At 39.9% G+C, this 23,395-nt stretch overlaps 1 protein-coding gene across 12 annotated transcripts in view; it reads right to left on the bottom strand.

Annotated features, from left to right (window-relative positions):
* The window catches only part of ATF7 (activating transcription factor 7), a 117,982-nt gene that overhangs the window by 72,267 nt on the left and 22,320 nt on the right, over positions 1-23,395 (bottom strand). For all 12 annotated transcript variants that reach the window (XR_010147743.1, XR_010147745.1, XR_010147746.1 and 9 more), the window contains 1 exon segment: positions 21,309-21,377. Coding sequence is in view for 7 of the 12 variants with exons in the window: in XM_054663265.2 (XP_054519240.1) it covers positions 21,309-21,356 (48 nt within the window). In the remaining 5 variants the exon portion in view is untranslated.

Below are 23,395 nucleotides of genomic sequence, written 5' to 3'. Positions count from 1 at the left end.
AAAGCAGTCTGCAGGTTTGGCATGAACTCTGAACTTTCTCCCTCTGCAGGATCTTCAATAGAAAGGTCCTGCCCTGAGAAAACACTCAGAGGCACTTCTCTTGCTTGTGAAGCCTGCCAGCATGTATGTTTTGGTCAGCACTGAGATGCACATGACAAATTGTGCGCAATGCCTCAGCACAGCCCAACAGGGTTTTTTCTGTTTACACTTGACTAGCCTTGGACAGTAGGAGGAAACCTTAAATATTTCCTTCTACTCTCACAAACCCTTTATCTTTCTTTTTGAGACGGAGTCTCACTCTGTTGGCCAGGCTGGAGTGGCACGATCTCAGTTCACTGCAACCTCCACCTCCTAGGTTCAAGCGATCCTCCTGCCTCAGCTTCTTGAGTAGTTGAGACTACAAGCGCACACTGCCACACCTGGCTAATTTTTGTATTTTTAGTAGAGACGAGGTTTCACCATGTTGGCCAGGCTGGTCTCAAACTCCTGACCTCAGGTGATCCACCTGCCTTGGCCTCCCAAAGTGCTGGAATTACAGGCGTGAGATACCACACCCGGCCTCACAAACCTTTTATCTAATAAAACAAAATTACTGCCAAAAAAAAAAAAAGAGACAATGTCAGAGTCAATCAAAAAACAAGACCTAACTGTATGTTGTATATGAGAAAACCCCTTTAATACAAATAAACATATAGATTAAAAGTAAAAAGATAGGCCGGGTGCGGTGGCTCACGCCTGTAATCCCAGCACTTTGGGAGGCCAAGGCGGGTAGATCACAAGGTCAGGAGATCGAGACCATCCTGGCTAACACAGTGAAACCCCATCTCTACTAAAAATACAAAAAATTAGCTGGGCGTGGTGGCGGGTGCCTGTAGTCCCAGCTACTCAGGAGGCTGAGGCAGGAGAATGGTGTGAACCCAGGAGGTGGAGCTTGCAGTAAGCGGAGATCACGCCACTGAACTCTAGCCTGGGTGACAGAGCGAGACTCCATCTCAAAAAAAAAAAAAAAAAGTAAAAAGATAAAGATATACCCTAATCCAAAAAAGGTGAGAATAGCTATATTAATTTTAGAAAGAAAGATATCAGGAATAAAGACGAGCATTGCATAATGATAAAATGGTCAATACTCCAAGATGACATACAAATTCTTAATGTAGGCCAGGCATGGTGGCTCACACCTGTAACCCCAGCACTTTGGGAGGCCAAGGTGGGTGGATCACTTGAGGTCAGGAGTTCGAGACCAGCCTGGTCAACATGGTGAAACCCTGTCTCTACTAAAAATACAAAAATTAGCCAGGCATGGTGGCATGCACCTATAATCCCAGCTACTCAGGAGGCTGAGGCAGGAGAACCATTTGAACCTGGGAGGTGGAGCTTGCAGTGAGCCAAGATTGTGCCACTGCACTCCAGCCTGGGCGACAGAGCAAGATTCCATCTCAAAAAAAATAAAAAAATAAAAAATAAAAATAAAAATAATTAATATGTATGTAGCTAACAACAGAGCATCAAAATATGTGAAGGAAAAACTGACAGAACTGCAAAGAGACAGATAGATGAACCTGCTCTTATATTAACAGTTGGAGACTTTAACACCCCTCTATCAGAAATGGACGTATCCAGCAGGCAGAAAATCAGTAAGGACACAGTTGAACTCAACAGCACCATCAATCAACTGGACATAATTAACATCTATAGATTAATTCATCCAACAACAGATTATACATTCTTCTTAGCTCACATGGAACATTTACCAAGACTGACCACATTCTGGGCCATATAACACACCTTAACAAGTTTAAAAGAAATCACACAATGTCTGCCCTCAAACTGCAATGGAATTAAAGTAGAAATCAGTGACAGAAAGATAGCTGGAAAATATGAAAGGACTTAGATTAAATAACATACTTCTAAATAATACATGAAGCAAAAAAGAAATCTCCAGAGAAATTAAAAAGTATTTTGAATTACATGAAAATGCAACTTATAAAAATTTGTGGGATGCAGCAGAAACAGTGATTAGTGGGAAACTGATAGCAGTGAATAAACATACTAGAAAAGAAAAAGATCTAAAATCAATAATCTAAGCTTCCACCTTAGAAAACTAGGGGGAGAAAAGAGCAAATTAAATCCAAAGCAAGCAGAAGAAAAGAAATAATAAAAATTAGTGTAGGTCAGGGGTGGTGCCCCATGCCTATAATCCCGGCACTTTGGGAGGCTAAAGCAGGAGGATTGCTTGAAGCCAGGAGTTTGAGACCAGCCTGGTCAACACTGCAAGACCATGTCTCTATAAAAAATAAAAAAATTAGCCGGGTATGGTGGTGCTCAGGAGGCTGAGGCGGGAAAATCATTTGAACTGAGGAGTTGGAGGCTATAGTGAGCTGAGATCACATCACTGCACTCTAGCCTGGGCAACAAAGTGACACCCTGTCAAATGAATGAATGAACAAAAAAAGAGTGGCCAACATGGTGAAACCCCATCTCTACTAAATACAAAAATAAAAATAAAAAAATTAGCTGAGCATGGTGGCGCGCGCCTGTAATCCCAGCTACTCAGGAGGCTGAGGCAGGAGAATCTCTTGAACCTGGGAGGTGTAGGTTGCAGTGAGCCGAGATCATGCCACTACACTCCAGCCTGGCGACATAGCAAGACTCTGTCTAAAAAAAAAAAAAAAAACCTACTATAGGCCTGGCATAGTGCCTCATGCCTGTAATCCCAGCACTATGGGAGGCCAAAGTGGGAGGATTGCTTGAGACTAGGAGTTTGAGACCAGCCTGGGGAACATAATGTGACCCTGTTTCTACCAACACCCCCCGCCCCAAAAAGAAAAAAAACCTACTAGAAAGCTACAGTAGCAAACATAGTGTGGTACTAGAAAAAGAATAGACACATAAATTACTATATATATTTTATTTATTTATTTATTTTGAGACGGAGTCTCGTTCTGTCGCCCAGGCTGGAGTGCAGTGGCGAGATCTTGGTTCACTGCAAGCTCCGCCTCCTGGGTTCACGCCATTCTCCTGCCTCAGCCTCCGGAGTAGCTGGGACTACAAGTCCCCGCCACCACGCCCGGCTAATTATTTGTACTAGCCGGGATTAGTAGAGACGGGATTTCACCATGTTGGCCAGGATGGTCTCATCTCCTGACCTCGTGATCCACCCACCTCGGGCCTCCCAAAGTGCTGGGATTACAGGCGTGAGCCACTGCACCTGGCCATCAATTACTATATTTATGTGAATAAACAGAGGGTCCAGAAATAGACCCACATAAATACAGTCACTGATCTTTGACAAAGAAGCAAAGGCAATACAATGAAGCAAAGATAATCTTTTCAACAAATGGTGCTGGAACAACTGGATATCCACATGCAAAAAAATGAATCTAGACACATGCTTTATAGCCTTCACAAAACTTAAAATGGATCACAGACCTAAATGTAAAATACAAAACTATAAAATTTCTAGAAGATAATATAGGGGAACACCTACACCAGGGGCCACACAGCAGGGGGTGAGCAGCAGGCAAGTGAGTGAAGCTTCATCTGTATTTACAGCCACTCCCCATCACTTGCATTACAGCCAGAGCTCTGCCTTCTGTCAGATCAGTCGCAGCATTAGATTCTCAAAGGAGTCCCAACCCTACTGTGAACTGTGTATGTGAGGGATCTAGGTTGTATGCCCCTTATGAGAATCTAATGCCTGATGATCTGTCACTGTCTCCCATCACCCCCAGATGGGACCATCTAGTTGCAGGAAAACAAGCTCAGGGCTCCCACTGATTCTACATTATGGTGAGTTGTATAATTATTTCACTATTATATTACAATTTAATAATACTATAAATAAAGTACACAATAAATGTAATGTGCTTGAATCCCCCCCACCCCCAGTCCATGAAAAAAATTCTTCCAGGAAACCAGTCCCTGGTGTCAAAAAGGTGGGGGACCACTGACCTAGATGACTTTGGTATGGCGATGACTTTTTAAATACAACACCAAAGTCATGATCCATGAACTAAGTAATTGATAAGCTGGACTTTGCTAAAATTAGAAATATCTGCTCTGTGAAAGATAATGTCAAGAAAATGTAAAGACAAGCTACAGAATGGGAGAGAATGTAAAAGATACACCTGATAAAGGACTGCCATACAAAATACACAAAGAACTCTTAAAACTGAACAGTAAGAAAATGAACAACCTGATTAAAAAATGGGCAATGGACTTTAGTCAGACACTTCACCAAAGAAAAATACAGATGGCAAATAAGCATGCTCAACATCATGCCATCAGGGAAATACAAATACAAATAATTGTTATTAGTATTATTTTTTGAGACAGACTCTCACTCTGTCACCCAGGCTGGAGTACAGTGGCGCGATCTTGGCTCACTGCAACCTCCGCCTCCCAAGTTCAAGCGATTCTCCTGGCTTCAGCCTCCTGAGTAGCTGGGACTACAGGCACTTGCCACCACGCCCAGCTAATTTTTGTATTTTTAGTAGAGATGGGGGTTTCATCATATTGGCCAGGCTCGTCTCGAACTCCTGACCTCAGGTGATCCACCCGCCTTGGCCTTCCAAAATGCAGGGATTACAGGTGTGAGCCACCCGGCAGGCATTAAATTGTTGTTTAATGCAAATTAAAACAACAAAATCCATTACACACCTATTAGAGTGGCCAAAATCCAAAACACTGACAACACTAAATGTTGGTAAGGATGTGGAGCAACAAGAACTCTCATTCATTTTTGGTGGGAATGCTAAATAATATAGCCACTTTGGAAGACAGTTTGACAGTTTCTTACAAAACTAAACATAGTCTTACCATAAACATAGTATTACCATATGATCCAGCGATCACACTCATTGATATTTACCCAAATGAACAGAAAACTTATGTCCACACAAAAGCCTGCACATGGATATTTATATAGCAGCTTTCTTTACTCATAATTGCCAAATCTCGGAAGCAATGAAGATGTCCTTCAGCAGGTGAATGGATAAATTGTGGTACATTCAGACAATGGAATATTACTCAGCACTAAAAAGAAATAAGGTATCAAGCCATGAAAAGATAAGGAAGAAACTTAAATGCATATTACTAAATGAAAGAAGCTAGTATGAAACGGCCTTATATTGTATGATTCCAACTAAACGACATTCTGTAGACGGCAAAACTACGGAGACAGTAGTTTTGGCAAGATCAGTGCTTGCCAGCGGTCAATGGGAAGTGAGGGATAAACAGGCAGAGCACAGAGGATATTTAGGGCAGTGAAACTATTCTGTATGATACTACAATGGTGGATACGTGTCATTTTATATATTGATTTGACAGGAGTTCACTCTGTTGCCCAGGCTGGTGTGCAGTGGCACAATCATGGTTCACTGCAGCCTTGACCTCCCGGGCTCAAGCAGTCCTCCCACCTCAGCCTCCTGAATAGCTGGGACTACAGGTGCACATTACCACACCTGGCTAATTTTTAATTTTTTTTTTTTTGTAGGGATGGGGTCTCACTATGTTGCCTAGGCTGGTCTTGAACTCCTGGGCTCCAGCAATCCTCCTGCCTCGGCTTCCCAAAGTGTTGAGATTACAGGCATGAACCACTGTGCCCAGCCTCATTATATATTTGTTAAAACCTACAGAATTTGTAATACCAAGAGTGAATCCTAATATAAACTATGGACTTGGGTGATAATATGTCAATGCAGGTTCATTGAATGTAACAAATGTAGCATTGTGGTTCAGTATGTTGACAGTGGGGGAGGCTAGTGTGTGTGAGGACAGGAGGTATATGAGAATCCTCTGCACTTTTCACTCAATTTTGCCGTGAATCTAAAACTGCTCTAAAAAAAATAGTTTCTTAATTTAAAAAAAAGCAAAGGAAGAGCATAAATGAAAAAAGAAAAGACTGAAAACCACTAAGTAAATGTGAATAGCTTCTTGCATATTCATTTTCATACAGTGCTCAGAAAAGACAGAAAACCAAAGCATAGCAGAAAGTCCAGCTTCCAAGCAGGAACTGGTGTCTCCTTGACAGAGCTTCAATCCAATTATGCCCTAGCCACTGATTTTTCTATCACTACCTCCCCTTTGTTTCAGAGACAGTATCCATGACCTTCTGTTCATGCGGTGGAGGAAGAAATTGCTTCCCAGAAAGGCTTAGCCCACTCCATTCTACTAGATAAAGGAAAAACAAAAAGCCACTCCACTCTGACAAGCCGATTACTGTCTATGGAGAAGCAAAATGCCTCCCTTAGGACTATGGGAATAGCCAACAAGGTACAGTATGTTCAAACCTTTAACCATGACTCTGCCAAGAGCAGCTATGTATGTGAATACAATCTCCTCATCTGGGCAGTCAAATATGCATAACTGAAAGTACAAACCTCCATAAGGTCCTGTCTAGTTATAGTTTCAAATGCACAGAAAGTGAAAGAAGGCTGAAATAAAGTCTCCCCTATCCACTACTGCAATTATCTAGGTAAAGCCTAGAAGGAAAGAACAGGAAAGACTGAAGAGGGAAAGTTAAAGTGTTGAATATAATATGATATTTTATAAAACGTACACAGACATCTAGACCCCTGAAATTTTTAGACTACTTTTACTGTTCCCTCACAATACGTACAACCTAAGGAGACTACAGTCTCCGTTAGTCCTAAAAAATACCTGAAACTGAAGTAAAATGACAAATGTCTGAAGTTATGAACATAATGTAATTTAAAAAATTAATGTGCATAGATTGCCACCATGTAAAAAAAAAAAAAAAAGATGTTCACTGAAGTGACAGATGTCTATAATACTATTTACCCATTCTAGTATTATACAAACTCCAGGTATGTACAACTGAGATCTTTAAAACTATCTGAACACCTCTTTTCACTTGATTCAAATAACTATGCCAATGTAAGATTTGTTATTGTCAGTGAGCTTGAGAACAGAGACATAAAATGGAGGTAATCAAAGCTTAGCATTAAAATGTAGTCTTCATCCATCCTATTAAACTGTCACTGTCTCTCTGATAACTTCTCAGGAGCCAAGCTTTTAGCTCAGTTCTACAGGCTGCTGCCCTGAACCACTTTTTCTTTGCATTTACTTTTTTATAGGAACTCCTGTCATCACTCTCACACACACACAAATACACACACACATGCACACACGTGCACGCTCACACACAACTAACTGGTCTATCAGAGGCACCCAGCAAAATAAACAAATGAGATCTTTGGATACCACGAGTGATCATTTTGGTCAGTTACAACCTTACCCAGTGAGGCAGTCTCAGTTCTGAAGCCAAGAACTTGACTTCGTGGTAAGAGGTGGAAAAGACAAGACTCTAGTCAGGTATTTCCTGCAGCTGAATGCACAGTTAATTTCACATGGTTCACAGATATACAATGAATCATCAGAATTAAGAAGGAAAATGTGCTGGGCGCGGTGGCTCACGCCTCTAATCCCAACACTTTGGGAGGCTGAGGAGGGCGGATCACTTGAGGTCAAGAGTTTGAGACCAGCCTGGCCAACATGGTGAAACCCCATCTCTACTGAAAATACAAAAATTAGCTGGGCTTGGTGGTGCACATCTGTAGTCCCAGCTACTTGGGAGGCTAAGGCAGGAGAATCACTTGAACCTGGGAAGTGGAGGCTGCAGTTAGCCGACTTTGTGCCACTATAGTCCAGCCTGGGTGACAGAGCGAAATTCCGCATCAAAAAAAAAAAAAAAAAAGAAGAAGGAAAACGTGACGCACGCCTGTAATCCCAGCACTTTGAGAGGCTGAGATGGGCGGATCACTTGGATCACTTGAGGTCAGGTGTTCGAGACCAGCTTGGCCAATATGGTGAAACCCCATCTCTACCAAAAAAATACTAAAACTAGCTGGTTCACACCTGTAGTCTCAGCTGTTTGGGAGGCTGAGGCACGACAATCGCCTGAACGTGGGAGGCAGAGGTTGCAGTGAGTGAGCTGAGATCGCACCACTGTACTCCACTGCACTCCAGCCTGAGTGATAGAGCGATCAAAAAAAAAAAAAAAAGGAAAATGGGAAAATTTATGTTTTAAGCAACTTTCCAGTTAAAGATAAAGACATTCAGACAACATATACAAAGAATCCCTTTACTGTAAATATCAACCATTAGATTCTCTGGTCTCTTTTGATCCTCTATGTATACTTCTACATATATATATATATATATATATATATATATATATATATATATTTTTTTTTTTTTTTCTTTTTGACACGAAGTCTTGCTCTGTCACCCAGGCTGGAGTGCAATGGCACGATCTAAGCTCACTGCAACCTCTGCCTCCCAGGTTCAAGCAATTCTCCTGCCTAAGCCTCCTCCTTATTAGCTGGAATTATAGGCACCTGCCACCACCCCCAGCTAATTTTTGTAGTTTTAGTAGAGACAGGGTTTCACCATGTTGGCCAGGATGGTCTCGAACTCCTGACCTCAGGTGATTCGCTGGCCTCAGCCTCCCAATGTGCTGGGATTTCAGGCGTGAGCCACTGCGCCCGGCCACTTCTACATATTTTTATCACTTAAATTATTTCATGTAAATATTTCCATGAATCTACATAGCCATATATTTTCACTTGTGATGATAAATGAAATTTCCATTGCATTAACACAGCACAGTTTCTAAGACAAAAGGAAAAAGCAGATGTGTAGAGGTGCTATGAAGTCAAAGAAGGACAGGATGTGAGACCTGAGTGGAGAATTGTATTATTCAACAGGCGAGATCCTCTATGTAGCCATATGCCAAAAATGTCAGAGAATAAGCAAGTTAGCAATCACTGAGCAGATTATACATCTCATTATAGTGTTGTTCTAATCATACCCTAATTCCACCTTAGTCATATTTCCTCTTACCAATAAGTATGGCAGCCACCAGAACAAAAGCCCCAATTACTACATGGCACTAGTCAAAGCAAGATACCCATCCTTTGTATGTGGGAGCTTATGGGCATAAAACTAAGGCGAGAAAGAAGAAAATATGGATCAGGAAGTAACCTAGCCTAGAATGCACAAAGATGACACCCACAATGCTTCTCTGGGCCTATTAGTAGAGGATGCTGAAGCCTTGATTTTAGGTCCCAGTTTTCTTGTTCTGTCTACGTTTCTGGTTGGCCAAAAATTAATTTTCTTTCCTCTTTAGAATCATGTCCTTGCTGCAAAATGATGGTGGTTTACCTCAGAGAGTAGACACATTTCAGCATCATTACCAGGCAGATAAAAAACATTGTAGACTAGGGCTGAGGCAGTTGCAGAAAGATTTCTTCATTTGCATAAGAATTTACACCTTTTTTTTTTTTGTTTGCTTTGTTTTTTGCTCAGGCAGAGCTCAGCTACAGATTTAGCTCTCTCTGGTATGGCAGCTAGATATATAGATCAGTAATAAACTATACAAAAGACTTAGCTGACTGATTTGGACCATTTACCAAAAAAACACTACTTACTCATTTTTTTCTAGGCTAGATGTGGATACTGATGTGCGTATGGAAAATAATAAGGAAACAATTTAGCAGAGTGGTTAAGAGAGCTGGTATGGAGTCTAACCATCTGGGTTTATGTTACAACTCCATCACAAAATACTGAGTAACCCTGTACAAGTTAGTTCTCTGAGCCTTAGTTTTCTCACTGGTAATTCTCCCTCAGAGGTTGCTAGGATTAAATAAAATATCCCTGTAAAGTACTTTGGCAGAGTAAATGATAAAAGCTCAGTGAGCTATAATTATTGCTGCTGTTGCTGCTGTGTTATCAATGAAATCAAACAATTTTCATTGTATTTTATTCTCTCCCTTCCCTGTATGCTTTCTGGATGGAAAGATCATTTTCCTGTACCTTATATAAACACATTTCCTCCAAATTGTATATGCATGTATGCATACATGACCTGTTAATATGCACTAATTGATGTTAACCCTGACCACCATGCTAAGAACTTTCCCTAGGCTAGTGTTCACTTTACCACAGAGTCAGTTCAGTCTGACAAGTTAGGAAAGTAGTACTGAGCCAAGACTGGGAGATTCTCATATTTAGTCAAATCGAGAGGGTAAAGAGACAATATCTCTATGAAAGAAGATTCTACTCCGTACCAACGAGCTAGAATTCTAAGCAGACAGGAACCATGAGTCCTAGAACTACAGAAATCAGTATTTCTCCTTCCCCCATATTTTATCAATCTAAATTTTCCAGAGTAGGGAAAGGAAGAAATGGTTCTTTCTTTCTAAATTAAGTTGGTTCCAGTGTTTATCTGGGCTATTCTTAACACTTACACTTCTCAAGTAGTTTCTTTTTTTATTTTTATTTTTATTTTTTGGTAGAGTCAGGGTCTCGCTTTGTTGCCCAGGCTGATCTTGAACCCCTGGCTTCAAGCAATCCTCCTGCCTTGGCCTCCCAAGGTGCTGCGATTATAGGCATGAGCTTCTAGTAAAAGAAGCTGAGATAGCCCAAAATAAAATGCAAAAGTAAATCTGCTTATCTTGCACATCCTCATAAACTTCAATATCTCCTTTGCTCAGGGACCATTCTACCTAAGCCAGTCCACATCTGTGATCCCCTAACCCCAAATAAAAACGTCCATTTCCTTATGTAGCCAATATCACAGTCGTCATTAAACCAATTCATACTAAAGTGTGAATGACAGCCCCCACAGAGTTCTCCATAGTTTTCCAAGAACTTAGTAATTTACATGAATCTTTAATTAGTATAGAAGTACAAGAGTTTATTTCTGGATGAGGAATCTTTGCACTAATGTTCTTCAATCATATATAAGGCTGCCCATGGGAAGAACGGAGAGAATGAGACTTTATTGTCCTCAACCTAATCAAAGGAAAAGAGATCAAATGCTCTACTTCCTCTTGCTTTTTTTGCTCAACCCTAATACCTTGATTCCCCAGATACAGTCCATTCAGTGTTCATCTTGTCCTTGCTCCTAACACCTAGAACCAATAAAACTGTCACTAGGCAAGCTAATTCCTATAACATCAGAGAGACTCCCAGCAGAGAAGAAGAAAGGCTGGGCCACCTAAATCTCCCTGGATAAATGCTTGGAGTTTTAGATAGAACTTGGAGCTGTGGAGTCTCCCACCTCTAATTTCCTCTCCCCATTTTTTCCAACAATTTCCAATCACATGCTTATCTACTCACAACTTTAAAAAATCAGAGGGCTATATGATTCCTACTACATGACATTCTAGAAAAAGTGAAACTACAGAGACAGTACAAAGATCAGTGGTTACCGGGGGTTCAGAAGGGTGGGATGAATAGGTGGAGATTTTTATGGCAGTGAGACTATTCCATATGGTATTGTTATAGTAGATACATATTATTATACATTTGTGAAACCCCACAGAATGTATAGGCAGTGAACACTAATGAAAATTATGGCCTTTAGTTAATAATAATGTATTAATGTTTGGTTCAACAATTGTAACAAATATAGCACACTGATGCAAGATGTTAACAATAAAGGAAATTGTGAGTAGGGGTGGAGTGAGGAGGTATACGGGAACTCTACTCTGCACTCAATTTTTCTATACGCTTACCGCTGCTCTAAAAAATAAAGTCTATTAATTTTTTTAAATAGAGGAAACACTGGTGAATAATCCCCACCAGTACCACGGCTAATAAGAGCCAAGATAAGCTGTATAAAAAGGACATAAAGATGTAAAAAATTAGACTGTAGGGCTTGATCTCAAACAGTAACTAAAGGACAATAACTAAAGACAGGAAAGAAGCTTGAGGAAGTGAAGGAAGGAAAGACAACCTCATAGTGGCATTTTATAGTGACTAGTGTGCAAACAACTAAAACAAATTTATTTCCCTCACAGAAAGAGAACAGAAGCCAAGACACTTAAAAGGGACACTGAGTTTCTCAGCAGAAAAATCACCACCATTAAGCCTCTGGCATACTTACGAGTATCACCCTGATGCCTCTCCCTGTGGCTAAGGAATCAGAGCTTGTCATTGTAACCAAATCAGCAACCTGTGCTGGTGCCAATCTTTATAGTGGATTGAGCTATTTTTCAGGAAAGGCAAGGGATAATTGCCCAGTATCAAAAGAAGATCTGACCCTTGGGAGGAGAAAGGAGGTGTTCCTTTTGCCACAGGATGATTCTCTCTGGTATAACATAAATGGCTCTTTGAGAGACCATGTCTTTGATAAGCAGCGGTGCAACTCTGACAGCCAATCTGCTGAATGTCGAACAGAGCACTCAGCTTTCTACAATGACCCAAAGGACACAGCAAGGCTCCAGATTTATTCTGCTGACTTTCCCCGCACAGCCACTCAAGTTTTTCAAAGACAAAAAGGAACAACTCTTTCCTTTCAATCCAGGAGTTGCAAATTCCACTGGGATTTAAAGACAGAGCTATGTTTGCTCAAAATCTGACATCGCTGATGTGAACAACAAGATTTAAAAGCTTGGAATGATGGCTGGCAATTTTAGCAGTTAGAGCAGAAGTTGGTTCGGCACTTCAATCTGCCAGCAGAATCAGCAGTCACACAGGGCACATGGTGTGCCAGACTGGGAATGAGCTAATTTCACAAAATTCATTCTCATTCTCTTTGTACTTTCACATGACAATTGCAAACAGTCCACATTCTTACCAAAGCACAAATACAAAGGTAGCATATTTCACTGCACAAAGAAATTTCAAAGTAAAAACACAAAGGCACTGTTACAAAGAGATAAACCTCAAAGCTTCTATCTTTTCTCCATGATGCTTTCCTTCTTGAAATCCTATCCTTAACATGATAATTTTGAGACAAAACTTTAAAAAGCAACATCTCCCTACAATAAACTATTAAAACTATTTCCTCTTCACAATTTGTATGTCAATTCTTCGAGATGAGATTTTGAAACAGAAAACCATTCTACACATTCTACCTCGAAAGTAACATCCACGTGCTACGATTTAAAGGACAAGCTCTCTGTGGTTAAATAGATTCAACCCCCAACAGACAAAAGAAAACTAGGCTTGACAGTTAAGATACCCAATTTCTGTTTAAAACATGTGTTGTTATCTTATGATAGCAAACAAAGAAAAAAAACCCTCAAATTTAGGGGTGATGAGTTCTATTGTGATTTTAAAAAACATGTATTATTGTACTAAGTACACTAGTACAATAGGTACTGAAGCAAAGTGATTAGTAATAGCAAAACAGCACAGAAAATTATAAGCAGAAAATCAGAATAACATTTTTCCCCAAACTAAATACATAACCTTTTCACAAAAATTAATGGAAAGAGGACAAAAATAAAGATATTTTGCTTTATAAATAATATTGGCAAACACTATACTTTATGTGTTAAGTTTTTAGACATAACCAAAGGCCTGACATTTAACCAAATGTCGACTAGCACTGTAACTCTTTCAGAAAGGTTTATCATTTGGTTATAAAGACTCTATTAGCATTAAAATCTCAGTATGACTGAACTCCAGAGCATGGGGCTTTTCTTAAAATATTACAAAGTCCACTTTAAAACTTTGTGCCAGGTGCAGTTGCTAATGACTGTAATCCCAAGTACTTGGGAGCCTCGGGTGAGAGGACTGCTTTAGGCTAGGAGTTCAAGACCAGCCTGGGCAGCACAGCAAGACCCTGTCTCTAAAAATAAAAACATAAAATTAGCCAAGCATGGTGGTGTGCACCTGTAGTCCCAGCTACTCAGGAGGACTGCCTGAGCCCAGGAGTTGCAGGCTTCAGTGAGTTATGATTGCACCACTGTACTCCAGCCTGGGTGACAGAACAAGACCCTATCTCTAAAAAAAAAATAAAAGTGGCATTGTTTAAGTCACTGGCACATAGTTAAAAAGCTTAAGTTTGCCCAGTCACAACTCTTTGAGCAGAATGTTGAAATTATTTTTCTCTTCAGAAAAATCTTCCAGAGAGCATCTCTTGTACCTTATTCATAATGTACAATTTATTGGCATTTCTTTTCCTTTCTAAATGGCCAGGAGGGAAGAGCTCCACAGCCACTGTATGTGGTTAGTAATGGCGCTTTTACTTGTCATTGTACAAAGCCTGTTAAATATTTACAACACAGACAGCAATATCTAGTCCTAAACATCCAGTTGTGAGTTTGAATTTTTTTAGAAATAAATCTATGACAAGTTTTCCCCAGTAAAACGCCAGAAGACTTTACTAACAGCTTCAAGAGACCCAGCGGGTCCAGAGGAGCAGTTATAGGCCATCTGGTGATTACTTATTATTATTTATACAGCACTGTAGATGTACACACAGATGTGTTATGAATCCACATACAGAGAGGCCCTAACAAGGGCTTCAGACAGAATGCGACTGCTGAGCAAGTCAATCTGCATTAAAGAAATACGCTAACCAGAGAGAGGGAGTACGCTGGCTGCTTTTTAATCTGCTGCATTCGCTGGAAGACTATTTGATAAAAGAATGAAGAATTCTATATAATGACAATATCTTGTAAGTCAACAACCTAGCTATGTGCTATATGTAGTTTTGCCAGAGTGGCAAAGGAAGGATAAATGAAAGACAGGCTCTAAGATTCAGAAGGCACTTTGTAAACTCAGCAGTTTGCAAAAGAAGGGAGTAGGAAAGAGGCCTTTTAACTTAGGAAGAGCTGAGATGCAAAGACAGGATTTCATTTTTTTTCTAACAGGAATGCTCTGAGAACAGTTTCTGGGCTCCTGTTTCAAATATTAAGTTATATCTAAGGAAAACAAGAGGGAATAACTGAAAAATGTCACCTTAATTTCCTGCGTGTAGTACCAATTAGATTCATACAGCCTTTTTTGGGAAGGGCAGACTGGAGCAAGGATGCTTTTAATCTACTGTGCTCTAGTAACATACATATATTTGTTTAAATATAACATGAAAAAAATAATCAACTACATGTTTCTAAGGGCAAGTGTCAAGAGTATCAGATCTGACATTAAGAAACTTGAGTTTAATTCCTGCTCTTAGCATGTCTACATTTAAAAAATTCCAGTCCCAGGCCAAGTGCGGTGGCTTACGCCTGTAATCTCAGCACTTTGGGAGGCTGAGGCAGGCGGATCACCTGAGGTCAGGAGTTCAAGATCAGCCTGGCCAACATGGCGACACCCCATTTCTACTAAAAAATACAAAAATTAGCCAGGTATGGTCGTGGGCGCTTATAGTCCCAGTACTGGGGAGACTGAGGCAGGAGAATCGCTTGAACCTGGGAGGCAGAGGTTGCAGTGAGCCGAGATCACACCACTGCACTCCAGCTTGGGTGACAGAGTGAGACTCCATCTCAAAAAAAAAAAAAGAAAAAAAAAACCCCAGTCCCAGTTTTGTCTATATGATACGTAAGAGCGGTCTACTTCCACCACAGGTTACTGCAGCATCCAGAGAGTGAACTGAAAGTTATTGCAAAGTCAACATAATACAAAAAATAAGGTTAGCATTTGGCCTAATTTGTGTATAATGCCGTGTATTTTCAGCTGCCTGACAGCATGCAGGCACTCTTACCAGATGGGAACTAGATGAATTATTGAATGAAATATGAATTATTTAATAAAAATTAGAATTTTAAAAAACTCTTGGCAGAGGGTGGGGAAAAAAGGCTTATTTTTTTGCCTGAAATTGCCTTCACCTGTCGAAACATGTAAACATAGCATATACTACCACAAATGGCATTTACCTACCAGAGCCATTGCTTCCCCTTGTAATTCTCCAATTCAAGATGCTTCCCTAACATAAAGAATTAGTAATCACCACCAACTCATTCTTTCCTGCTTTTCTTTTGTGCTTATGCCAGATAATAGGGCAACTTGCCAAAGGGACAGAATTAAAGATCCAGAGTCCCACAGTACCAGTATGGCCCATTTAATGGGAGGGCTGGGATAACAGGAATAATCTCTATAGATTTGTGTTATATAGGCAATAAAACATATACCTTTGCAGCATGCCAGCATTTAACCAATCATAGGAGCTATTTGTTGCCTCATATATTACAGAGCAATAGAGATTTAAGGGATAATGTTCATGGAGGCAGAGGATACGAAGCAATAAACAGCTTTGGAGGTTGGTTAAATGCCAAGTGAAGCCAGGACTACAACACCATAAACATTATTCCTATTATATGACAAGATAAGGAGGTACAAGAAGCTGCCCTCAATCCCATCACAACTAGGGCTCCATCACTATTCTTGGCCTTAGAAAGGAAAAGCAGGCCCCAGAGGTCTATGAGTTAGTTATATGTTTCATATCTCAGTTAGAAAGATATGAAGAGAATTTCAACCTGTACCTAAATGTCCTCTGGGAGAAGAGAAGAAGATCTGACAGTAGATCTCTCCAGGCAAAAAAAGAGTAATAGCCCCTCAGGGTCACACTGGACAGAGAAATAATCGAAGGATTTTTTCCTTAAAAGGACAGAGGTGGGCTGGGTGTGGTGGCTCATGCCTGAAATCCCAGCACTTTGGAAGACCAAGAGGGGCAGATCACCTCCAGTCAGGAGTTCGAGACCAGCCTGATCAACATGGCGAAACCTGTCTCTACTAAAAATACAAAAAAATTAGCCGGGAGTGGCAGTGGGCGCCTGTAATCCCAGCTACTTGGGAGGCTGAGGCAGGAGAATCACTTGAACCCAGGAGGTAGAGGTTGCAGTGAGCCGAGATCGCGCCACTGCACTCTAGCCTGGGCGATAAGAGCGAAACTCCATCTCACAAAAACAAAACAAAAAAAGGACAGAGGTGATACAAAATAGTTATGACAGAAACCTTTCTCACTGGCTAAGAACAAGATGATACTAACTCTCCATGAGTAGTATCTCCTCAGAGGAAATGCGTTCCTGTTTTTAAGGAAATTGACATTCTGATAAGCTGATATGACCAGCTTCTGTTCAAACACTTGATTATGGTAACCAGAAAGACTACTTAAATCTGCATAATTTATACTGCAAACCTGCGTCATGTGCCTGAGAGGGAGGCATAGGAATATGGAATTTGTTGATCCCAGTAATAAAAAACTGGGCAAAAAGCATCCAAAAGGTAAGTTATCTAACTGCGTTTATATGAAATAACATCTAAAATTCAAGATTACTGACAGAGACATAGTATTTATTCCCACTTCCACATACAATGGAACAATTTTATAATCCATATTCAAGTAAAAGCGTCCTCCAAAAGTATAAAAAACTTATAAGACTTCCTATTAATAGATTCAGTACCAAACTATATTTCTATTATTTTTACAACACAAAGCTGTTTTATAGTCACAATGTCTTTAAATAGATGCTATCTTATAAACATTTCAAAAACCCATACAACTCAAATTCAACCAGTCCTCTGCCAAGAGGGTATCTGGGGCACTGTTGCCTTAACAACACTAACCCCATTCTCAGGAGGCAGCTCTATTAACTACTCCTGCTACCACATTCCACAGAGAGGTATTAGCAGGGATATTGCTTTCCCTGAGTTCCTCTTCATGAGGTTGATGAGGCCTCAAGAGAAACAAAAAAATCTCAACAGGAGAATAGGAATAACAAGGCTAAAAAACCCTATCACCTGTCTTTTCCGCTAAGAATGCAGACAGCACAACCTTCAGCAGCGTTTTTTTTTAAGCACATGCAGCATATTTAGAACTCAGCTGTGTCACATCAGACTTACTGGTGGGAAGTGGATCATGAACAGAATCCAAAAATAACAGCCATTAAAGACCTAGCAACCAAAACATGTTTACGTATCCATTGAAAGCCTAGCGGTTTTGATTATATAGTGGAGAGCATAATCCACTAGTCTATTTTAGGTGAATTTTCCTTTCACCTTCCCTTAATATTAAGGCACAGGACAATTTCTGAGTTTAGGAATGCATAGGGTAAAGTCTGGGCAAGGAGCAGATATTGACATAATGCAAGGTTCCTATAGTTTTGTTTGTTTTTTAAGAAATAGTGGCCAGGCACGGTGGCTCACGCCTGTAATCCCAGCATTTTGGGAGGCTCAGACGGGAGGACCACGAGGTCAGGAGACTGAGACCATCCTGGCTAACACGGTGAAACCCTGTCTCTACTAAAAATACAAAAAATTAGCTGGGTGTGGTGGCGGGTGCCTGTAGTCCCAGCTACTCGGGAGGCTGAGACAGGAGAATGGCGTGAACCCAGGAGGCGGAGCTTGCAGTGAGCTGATATAGCGCCACGGCACTCCAGCCTGGGCGACAGAGTGGAACTCTGTCTCAAAAAAAAAAAAAAAATAGTATCCTGAGTTATAATTGTTTTCATTCCTACTTCCTCTACCCAGTAGAAGCCACTGCTTTTTGAGACTTCTATGGTAGCAGCTTCTAAACCACGTCTTGCAAAAATTATCATGGTCCTTATTACCCATCCTGGGATTTACATAGCCTTTTTATTATTCTACCATTTCTGGAAGAAAGAACTTGAATCAATGACAAATGGATTACAAATAGTTTGAAAGGCTCAAGGTGGCTCCAGAATGAAACCATTCTCAAGGGATATTAAGGAAGTTGGATGACAGGCTAAGGGTAGTTCACTTTACCAAATTTATCTTATCTGCCAGATTTTCACTATTTCATACAACATAAAGCAATCACAGTAAATCTTGTAGAGATCCCAATCCAGAGTTATTTGTTACCAGATCGTGGGAGAAACTTGGAAGAGACTAAATATAACTAAAGAACTATAATCTCACCTGACCATAAAGTTTTGACATGCAAAGGGGGTAAATGGGTGAATCATGCTACCTTCAAAACCTTAAGTTGTACCTTTGTATCCTTTTTCTATGAAATAAGTATCTTGAATCCAAAAGAAAGAGGTAGCAATGTTCCACACTCACCTTCCTACTGAGGGGAAAAAAGCTTTTAGAACCTAAGCCGGAGGTTATAATGAATCCTAATAACCAAAATACCAACAAATAATTCAGAAACAGGAGACAGAAGTAGGGGAAGGAAATGGCTTATGGTAAATGGAACACAACCTTACGAGAAGGAACCAAAGTCAAAGTCCCTACTATTTTCCTACCTCCAGTCCAAAACACAGCAAAACAAAAACAAATTTCACAAATCTGTGACATTTCACAAATTTCAGTGGATACTACTCTTTTCTGATGAGACAGCCTGAAAAGGTGTTATTTATATCTTTCTTCCTCAGAGAGCTTAAGAGATGCTTTTCTCATATATTCCTTATTTTTATCTTCTATTTTTACTTCTTTGCGAAGTCCTTGTCTGGGTTGTTTTAAGCATATAACATATATGAGGAGTTCAGGAGTAGTTTAAACAATAAATGAAGAAAAATAATGGTAAGTATTAGAAAAATAAATCTTTTCACCAAAAATGCCTATTTTTCAACTAAAAGCAAGAAGTGAAAAAGGTACAAGGTATCGGTCATAAGCATCATAGTAAACAGTATTATCTAATTCCATGTAAAAATTTGGAGAGATCATTTTTAAATTTATTTATTTTGAGACAGTGTCTCGCTCTGTTGCCCAGGCTAGAGTGCAGTGGCATGATCATGGCCCACTGTAGCCTCAAACTCCTGGACTCTCAAGTGATCCTCCTGCATCAGCCTCCCAAGTAGCTGGGACTACAGGCGTGTGCCACCATGCCTGGCTAATTTTTAAATTTTTTTTTTTTTGTAAAGACAGGGTCTCGCTATATTGTCCAGGCTGGTCTCAAACTCCTGAGCTCAAGCAATCACCCTGCCTTGGACTCTGAAAGTGCTGGGATTACAGGCATGAGCCATACCAGGCTAGGAGAGATCATTTTTAGAAATGTATTTCAATAAAGCTGTCTGAAAAGTGAAACAAATGTATTCTATTTTCCCAACTGGCTTTTACTGTAAATATTTATATACATCCATATATAAATGGAGATATATATATATTCTATATATATATATGAAATCACATGGGGAAACATGTAGTAAATAATAAAGTTGAAAACTTTGACATGAAAGGAAATACACCCTAGGATGGCAAATACTGTAGAATATGATGCCTTTGTTGGTCTTTTGTCAAAATTTTAGCATTTACTGGAATTTGGAATCTTCCTTCTGTTCATTCCTTGTCACCACCCCCATTTTATCTACCTCTCAAATTCATAGGAATCTCTGAAATTTAACTCTTCTTTTTGTCCAGATATTTACAATGTTTAATATAACTAGTGTGTAATCTCACACACCACCAGTAAGTGTCAGTGGACAGTCACATGACATATTCCTAAGTGAACAGAAACTCAACCCTTTGAGTTCTATAAAACAAATTAATGAAGGCAAATAAAACTTCCTTCGTATTCCTTTCTTCATCCTTTGTGGAACATGGCAATAGAGGAAGGTCTAGGAAGAAGAGTTAAGGAGATGCAAAATGAAAAAAAAGGCGATTTCAACAAAATTACTTTATTAAAAAAGCATATGATGAAAAATGACATACAATATACACATATGAATATAATTACGTGACAGCTGACATACAGAACAATGCATTTATGGCATTAGACAGAGAAAATGTTTATATAATGCTGTGAGATCTCAAGTTCTCTATTGGATTCGTCTTTCCTAGATAGGTATCTGCTGTAGCTGCTAACAGTGATTTTCTGGATCAACAGTCAAAAGAAATTTTTTTTTTCCTTATTTAAAAAATCCAAATAGATTCTGGCAAATTGAGGTTCACAATGAGTGGGTACATTATCAGCTGCCTCTCCAAATATGTTAAGCAGACTTTTATATCCATGCAGGTTGAAGAGAAAACATTTCTTTCTTTTTTTTTTTTTGAGACGGAGTTTCGCTCTTGTCACCCAGGCTGGAGTGCAGTCGCACAATTTCGGCTCACTGGAACCTCCACCTCTTGGGCTCAAGCCATTCTCCTGCCTCAGCCTCCTGAGTAGCTGGGATTACAGGCATGTGCCACCACACCCAGCTAATTTTGTATTTTTAGTAGAGATGGGGTTTTGGCCAGGCTGGTCTCCAACTCCTGACCTCAGGTGATCTGCCCATCTCGGCCTCCCAAAGTGCTGGGATCACAGGCGTGAGCCACCGCGCCCGGCATGAAGAGAAAACATTTCTAAACTTGCTTTGTATTTAGATGGACAGCTTTAGAAAGGAGGAGACAGCAACATGTATTTTTCCATACTGTGTGGTGGGAAACAAGCACCAGTAGAATAACAATATGGAAGACAGCAAGGCAGATTTCATTATGGTAGAGTACCTACACTTCCTCATAACTTGGATTTACACACTGCAAATCCTCTGATCTGATTACCTCCAGTGATCACGTAAAATACTGGCTTTAAACTCTTTGCCTTAGTGATAAAACAGCCACTTTGATTCACAACGAGACATTCACAATAAAGTATATTGTAAACGTACCTGTCCACAGCCCGGGGCATTGCACACAAACGGTCTGTCGTCTCCCATATTTCATATAGCAGAGCGGAGCTGAGGAGGGGGAGGTGAGGGAAAAAGTTATGTTAAATATGCTGGAGCAAAAAAAAAAAAAAGTGCTTCAAAAATATCAACCCTAGAAACAGGTGTTCCACGAATGTCATCTATCAAAGTTGTAAACACAGGCTACTTTGGGGAGACCCATTAGACAGGTGGCATATGATCTACTGTGTCTCAACTGAAACTTTTAATTAGAAAGATTGAGATCTAAATAGTCAAGGAATTTCAAACCTTTGCTAGATTTTCCCTCTTTCTACTACAGTATATAACACACTTCTCCAATCTGTTGAATTACAACTAGTGCAGTTCCTTATGTCAATAAATTCACTGAACGCTCGATGCAGAAGCCATATTTCTGAACGAGAGAAGACCAAAATTTGTCATTTAATTAATTAAGGGATTATAGGAGGGGTGCTCCATTTTACAGGGCCATAATCTGGCTCCCTGGTGTATAAACTACGAGACTGTTGGCAAGGGCTGTTTATCCCATATTATTGCCAAAGAAAACAAAGCACCCATCCTATTGGGCTACATGGGAAATAGCTTTCATTAATAAAAAAATAAAAATAAAAACCGGGAGCCTCCTCCTCCCCCCACCAATCGTCTGTGGCAAATGGAGAAGTATCGATGCCCTTCCCCCTTCTGATTCTATTTACGGCTAGGTTTTTAAAAGCAGCAATAAAACAAATGTGGACTCTTTGGGGGTTTACTGGGTGAACATGTTCCGGCTGTTTGTGCTGCTTTCGGCCAGTGTTCTTGGGCTGCTCTGTTGCAGCCAACAGATGTGTGCTGCTGCAGGGGATGAAAGAAATGGCACTAAAAGGCATCACCATCTATCCCTTCTATTTCTCTGAAGACTTTAACAGGGTTTATACTGTTTTATAAATTATTGAAGCTAAACTCTCAAAGTGTTTATTGAAATTCTTTGTTGAAGAACAATAATTCCAATCTGAATGTGTGGGAGAAATTTCTCATATTCCAACTAGGAATAAAAATAGAAGTGGAGATGGATAAAGATTAGAAATGCAAATCATAGTAAAAAACAATTCCTAAAAGATAAACCGTATTTTGGAAGGTGGAAGAGAAAAATGGAGTGGGGGGTAAAATAGTCTTATAAACTCCTAAAGGATATTTTCAAACATCCTTCCATGAAAGAGAAAGGTATACAAAAGAATACGAACGAGGGAAGATGAGAGAGGAACTACAATTTGAATATGCCTGCAAGTGACTTCAGAACTGTAACCAAATTTCAAATTTTTATCTTGGAAATAAACTGAAATGTCAGGACAATCTGTCAGGCTCGCGTTGAAATAAAATGTTAACGTGCTAGACTGAATCTGGTAATCGGAAAACCATGCTTAAAACTCAGAGGGTAGCTACGTAACATCTCTCCTACTCTCTTAGGACTCACTGTGGGGTTAGAAACCAGTATTTCTCGTTGTCTAATCAGTAATTCCACAACTAATCGGTGTTTAAAATTGTGGGATGCCCCATAAAATAGAAGGGGTTTCTTGGTCATCTTTCAGTGTGATAGAAACATGGTCTAACTAGGAAGGAATATGATGCTACAGCACTACTGTAATGGAACAGAGCCTATACGTACATACATGTACATGGATTTATATCACATTTAACCAGGATAAATTGCTTCAATAAATTCTGTTCCTAGGAGAGGCCAGCTCAAGCTGATGATTGGGTACTGGGAAATGAGAGCTTCATTCTTCTTCACACAGCCCCAGGATGAGGGGGGTTTTCTGGTTGGTTTGTTTGTTTTAAATACATGATTTTTTTAGCACTTTCGGGAACTACAACATGCTACAAAAAATAAATACAAGTAAACAAAAGTAAATAAATGCAATGACCAGGACCATTAAGGCTGAAAACTTAGAGCATGTCTGGAAAGCAATTCATCTCTGCAAAAATTCCTAACTCCTGTGCTAGAGATAATTTCACTACATGTCCCAGAATCTGCTTTCCTAATATAATCACAAAATGAGAATTTTATTTCAACG

The sequence above is a fragment of the Pan troglodytes genome, chromosome 10 (genome assembly GCF_028858775.2).
Source record: "Pan troglodytes isolate AG18354 chromosome 10, NHGRI_mPanTro3-v2.0_pri, whole genome shotgun sequence".
NCBI lineage: Eukaryota > Metazoa > Chordata > Mammalia > Primates > Hominidae > Pan > Pan troglodytes.
Note: the sequence above shows the minus strand (reverse complement) of the source record. Positions and strands in the feature narration are given on the sequence as shown.